Source organism: Dermacentor silvarum, chromosome 3 (assembly GCF_013339745.2).
Source record: "Dermacentor silvarum isolate Dsil-2018 chromosome 3, BIME_Dsil_1.4, whole genome shotgun sequence".
In the NCBI taxonomy this organism is placed as follows: domain Eukaryota; kingdom Metazoa; phylum Arthropoda; class Arachnida; order Ixodida; family Ixodidae; genus Dermacentor; species Dermacentor silvarum.
In genome coordinates, this window is record NC_051156.1 from 138,783,708 (window position 1) to 138,789,877 (window position 6,170).

Sequence of the window (6,170 nt, forward strand, 5' to 3'; positions counted from 1 at the left end):
TTACGGCATAATAATTCCGTAAAGATTGTAAATACAAAGGAATATCACTTTCTTTTACAGTTACAAGACGTTCAGATAATGTCCATACTTCATTGGGAGTCATTAAAGGCTCAGTGGTGTCCATAGGTTCGTTTTGGTCTTCATTGTTGTTTTCCATCAGTATATTTTTATAGATGTTTTACACATCACATTATATATATGTCAATCAATAAATGGGTAATAAAAACAAAACACACACATAAACGTGTAAAATCACATTTGTTTTATTACACTTTTGTACATTTCAGCAAAAACCACATTTTATTACACATTTTTGTATAATTTTAACAGAACCACATTCTTCATTACACTTTGTGTATTTTGGATGGTGTTGGTTCATTCAAATCTGAATCATCTTGTAATCTCTTACTACTATTGGATGATGCACAACTAGTCTCATTGATTATTAAATCATTACCAATGTTTTTATCACTGCTTTCTTCATCTATGTTTCCTCCATCACATTCACTGTCTTCTGGTAAAATCTTATTCGGTGCTGATTGTACCCTTACAGATTCCTCGTCCTCCTCAAATGCCCAATCAACTTGTTCGTATCCTTCGTCATCATTTTCAGATTCATTATCGTTATCGCTTGTTTCAGTGTCACTTTCTTGCTCAAGCTCAATTTCTCGATAAACCTCATCTTCAATGTCATCTTCATCTAATAATATACCATCTATATCTTCATTACAATATATATCATCATCTACCATAACATCAATCTCTTTTTTAATCTGAAAGTTCCTCTTTTTTCTGACTTCGGGAATAACCACAGAATGTGCTTCAGGATCGTCACTGTCACTTGGGTATAAGGAGGGTGGTATGTCTTCTACCATCAGCTTGATATCGGCCAAAGAAAAAAAAGTTTTCAAGTGACACCAGCAATCCTCCGGAAGATCATTGACGCTTTGTCCAATAAAATGTTGAAATAAGTCTCTGCTGTTATATTTCAAGTATCGCTTGAAAGGTGCTATGACTCGATCGACATCTAACGTAGATTCTAGAGAATCTTTAACTGTTTTACGCAATAAAGGATCAGGAAGCATTATTTCAAGCATGATTTTATCTAATGAATTAGTAGGTAGTTGACCAGCAACAATGTTCTGTACTACTCTTCCCAACATCATTCTGTTGCGAAAACACACTTCATTAAGCGCTACATCTTCCGATGAAGATGGCATCATAGTTTCAATGCTCATCAATGTGAAATTACCTATATATCTGGGGTCCTTAATGACGCTATTCACAAAGTATTGTCTATGAACATAAGGAATGTGATACATTTTCAGATTATATACTGGATTCCGCTTAAACAAAGAATGTGCCATAACAATACCAATACGAGTATCTTCAGCTGGTATGTCTATCAGATCAATATTCTTAAGCATAATGCTCGTAATCATGTCATGTGTACATATAGATTTCATTAGTTGTATACGTATATCTTTATCATCTTGTATTGTGAATGGAACGTCATGAAACCCAAACGACACAGTCTTCAAATTCATTAACGATATAACACAATTTAGAGCATGTTCATATGTATTATAGCTATTATCGCTCAAATTATAGTCAATCTCCAACACTGTCACATTGGTTACTGAGCATAATGCAACGATATCGTCCATTATAGTGCAATGTACGTCCACAATCTGTTCTGTGTTACGTTCAATATCTCGTATCGAATTTGCAATTTGATTTATATGCAACACATTAATACCTTTTTCTCGAGCCATTGTTAGGAGTTGTAGTGTTGGCATCCGCACTGCTAATACCTTCAGTTTGGTAAAATTTTGAATCAAATACCTCAATGGATCCATTTCTATATGTTTACATCCAAACATTTCATCAGGGTAACCTTCCCATTGCCACATGCATTTTTTGATAGCAAATAATCGTAATTTGTCTGGCTTAAGGGCATTTATAAGTGCCCAATATTCTGCTATTGTAACGAACACGAATCCACCCGATGGCTCCTCCATGGTAATATCCAATTCTTCAATACAATTATTACGAGGTATGAATTCTCCCATTTCACATAAATCTATACCAGCAACCCACGCGGTGTAAGTCACATTTAATGTCTTCAAGAACGAGCATCTCGTTAGATGCTTTAAAATAAGCCATACACGCTTGGCTTTGAAATCGTTATGTCCAATCTAGTCAAATATGGGGCATTTATGGATACTATTCGTACAATAACGTTATTGCATGGTACTACGGGCATGTATAAAATTCATGATGGTTATACAAAAATGCCATTTACTGGAAAGTCATGGATGTGGGAATGTTTAGCTACACACCAATTAGAACTTCCTGAGATGAGGTGTTTCAAAGAGATAATATTCACACATGCTTGTAAGAATGAATCTGGGATGCCAAAAAATATGCTGTTACACACTGCTCAGTCGTCTGACATTTCGCCAAATGGTAATTGGGATTGTGAAAAATTTATTTCAGTAAAAGATGAGATATTTTCTCTACTCGATATAAATCACAATAACAGTAATAGCACGTTGGTGTTTAAATTATGTAATGCCAGCAAACCTAACAGTAGAACTATGTACTTTAACAGTACTTTTGCAGGTCCTCCAAGACTAACTGCAATAATGTATTTCAACTTGTATGATTTGTATGATCCTCAATACATATATGATATACGCCCAACCTCATTTGTAACTGAATTAGTTGGTGAGAAGAATATTAAAGCTAATGTAGAAGTGCATATACAAGATTGTAAACGCATTTTTCAGCTTTTTGATAAAGAAGTAGTTCTGAATTTCTTCAGATGGCTTTTTGCTATTGCAAGTGCTGTAAAGATTCAATTAAATTACGATGAATATCCACAAGGAGTAACAGACATACTATCTTGTCTGAAAGATAGAGATGTTTTTTCTATCTATATGGTGCCTTTACGAACTTTAGAGATTGACCTAATTGCTTCTATTGATGTGGAATCAACCACTTTTAGAGGAGCTTTAAAAGAAGCTACTCGAACATTAATTAGAGATAAAAAATTGAAGGTTTACAACGTTTTTTTTAATCATGTTCCAGTAACCAGTGAGTTATCAAGCCACACATGGTCGGATATTTCTGAAAGGTTTGGAATTTGGGTGTATAATGGAATTGTACATCCTACTATGAAGAAAGTTGTTAAATTTGTGACATGTTCAGATGGATTGAATGAAAGGAAAGATTTGTTATATCTAGCTAGAATTTATTATTCTCAACAATGGTTTAGAACATTGGTGTTACAGCAAACAAGACAAATATCTAATTGGCAAAAGCAGGCAATGCTGCAATGTTTCATGATATCCATGAAACGAACTATTAATCGCAAATTTATTGAAGGAGAAATCGACCATGTATTATACGCAATGTCAATGTACGATTGTAGACCAATAAAGTGGAAATGTCGTAAACATATTTTGCAATACAATATATTGCGAGATATGTATACATATGATAAGGCTAAATATTATAATTATGGAAAATGTTTCAAATATGCACCTTCTTCTTTTTTGTTTGTATAGGTTTAGATTACAGCAGAGAAAACATGGTTATGTTGTGTCCATATTGTCATTACCGTCATTTGTTTTCTTTATTATTGGTGAATGATGTAATTTGATATAGCGATGATGATTTTGATGCAGTTACACCAAATAAAGGAAATATTGGTTCATCCTCGTTTACATTTTCTTCTTTGCACCCTTTTTGTTTGTATATGTTTAGATTATAGCAGAGAAAACATGGTTCAGTAGTATAATGATTCGTTGGAACGTTTTATAACTCATGTTTGGTTGTATGCATCCATTGTATCCAAGTTATGTTGTGTCCATATTGTCATTACCGTCATTTGATGTTTTCTTTATTATTGATGAAAATGATGTAATTTGGTGTAGCGATGATGATGATTTTGATGCAGTTACACCAAATAAAGGAAATATTGGTTCATCCTCGTTTACATTTTCTTCTTTGCACCCTTTTTGTTTGTATATGTTTAGATTATAGCAGAGAAAACATGGTTCAGTAGTATAATGATTCGTTGGAACGTTTTATAACTCATGTTTGGTTGTATGCATCCATTGTATCCAAGTTATGTTGTGTCCATATTGTCATTACCGTCATTTGATGTTTTCTTTATTATTGGTGAATGTAATTTGGTGTAGCGATGATGATGATTTTGATGCAGTTTCACCAAATAAAGGAAATATTGGTTCATCCTCGTTTACATTTTCTTCTTTTGCACGATAAAGTTTTGCCTTAAATGCAATATGTGCATCTGGCATTTGGATAGCATTTAACCACCACTGGGGGTGAGAAACGTTTGATTTCTGTAATAATTGTAAGTTTGAATGTTTCACTATAGTGTTTATAGCTCCATAAAGAGTCCTTGAAGCCATTGGGTACGAGCAATTTACAAGTACCTCAGTAATGGCAAGAGGTATGGACAATGAGGTTGTTAATGGATATATACATTCAGCATCGCCATTATACCGTTTATCTAAAATCAATGCTTGTTGAGTAATATCTCGAGCAGATTGTATGGATCGAGTTATTATATCTTCTTCAATGTTATTTATCGCTTTAACATTCTTTTGAAGTGTGGATCTAGACATTATTTGTTATCTATAGAAAACCACATGTGCAAACACCAGTGTTACCAATATATATAGGTATAGGTATTTCTTAGCGCTCTTTTCAATATAGTGATTTGAGGTTAATCGTCAATAGAATGAAGGGATATGCTTTTTTAAGAAAATGAGATAACGACAGAGGTATATTCACAGTGTTGTAGATAGTGAGAATAAACATAGATTACTCTAAAGGAGTGGTGGTGATAGGAAGAGGATAAAAAGGCCTGCAAGTACACCCGAGTTCATTCTAACTGTGCCGTCCTTTGTGTCTACACAGCGACACTATGCCGGTAGTTATTCCCGATCAACCCCTTGAGGGTGAACACTATGATATGGACATCGCAAGTATGTGTTATGAAGAAAATAGGGTGAGAACATTTGCTAGTGGATGGCCGCATGAGACTCCATCGCCTAGAACGATGGCCAGAGCTGGATTTTATTTCATGAACCAAGAACTAACCACGGATGTGGTGAAATGTGTCGTCTGTAAAGGAGCTCTCATGTTGTGGTGTGCCGCAGATGATCCTATAGTGGAACATGCGAAACATTTTCCTAACTGTGCGTATATCAACGAATTATGCAGAGGTCAAGATGTATGCGGCTTATATGATACTTTTGGAATAGTACCTATTGTTGGAACCCCACTATATCCACAATACTCAACATTGGAATCAAGAGTGCAAACGTTTAGCAAATATAAGTGGAATAATAACTATTCTCCTTCAGCACTTGCACTTGCAGGTTTCCTTTTCACTGGATATGAAGACCTGGTGAAGTGTTATTTTTGTGGCGGTGCTTTATGCGATTGGAAAGCAGAAGATATTGCATGGGAAGAACATGCTAAATGGTTACCTCTATGTAATTTTATATTAATGATGAAGGGTAACCAATATGTTAATAAGTGTCGAAATGGCGATAAAGAAGGAAAGGAGACGCTACCCATTCATCGACTACCAAGCAACCGTTCTTCTATAATTGATTATGAATCAGAAGCAATAATGTGGATGGAATCACGTCCTATCAAGGACTATATGGAAATAATGGAACTATCGCAAAAAGATGTGAACGCTACATTGCTGACTACTATGAAAGTGCAAAATAGCGGTTTCGCAACTATTAAGGATGCTTTTCAAGTTGTAATAGAATTTTATCATGGCATTATTAATAAGAAAAGTGATGAAGATAGTGATGCCAATGAAGAGGAAAAGAATACATGCAAATTGCAGTGTAAGGTTTGCATGGAAAATGAAGCAAATATGGCAATATTACCTTGTGGGCACATGTCTACGTGTATACGATGCATTTCAAACCTATCCAACTGTCCAATATGCCGCAATATTATTAAAGGTGTCATGAAAATCTTTTTATCGTAGAAACAAGAATAAACATCACTTATGATCTTTATTTTTTTGTGATGTCTACAATGTGATATTCCATAGCAGATGAAGAGGAGAGAGAGGATTACTCAGAGCCCTTCATTAGCATACAACACTC

General features: G+C 34.7%; 1 protein-coding gene across 1 annotated transcript; it reads left to right on the top strand.

Annotated features, from left to right (window-relative positions):
* The first annotated feature begins 5,095 nt into the window (after nt 1–5,095).
* On the top strand, nt 5,096–6,049 carry LOC119444821 (baculoviral IAP repeat-containing protein 7-like). Its single transcript, XM_037709163.2, has one exon. It carries the CDS (start codon nt 5,096–5,098, stop codon nt 6,047–6,049), a length of 954 nt encoding a protein of 317 aa, XP_037565091.2.
* Nucleotides 6,050–6,170: the final 121 nt, after the last annotated feature.

Coding starts and splice junctions, on each gene's coding strand:
- LOC119444821 (XM_037709163.2), top strand. CDS start 5,096: ATGGCCAGAGCTGGATTTTATTTCATGAACCAAGAACTAACCACGGAT.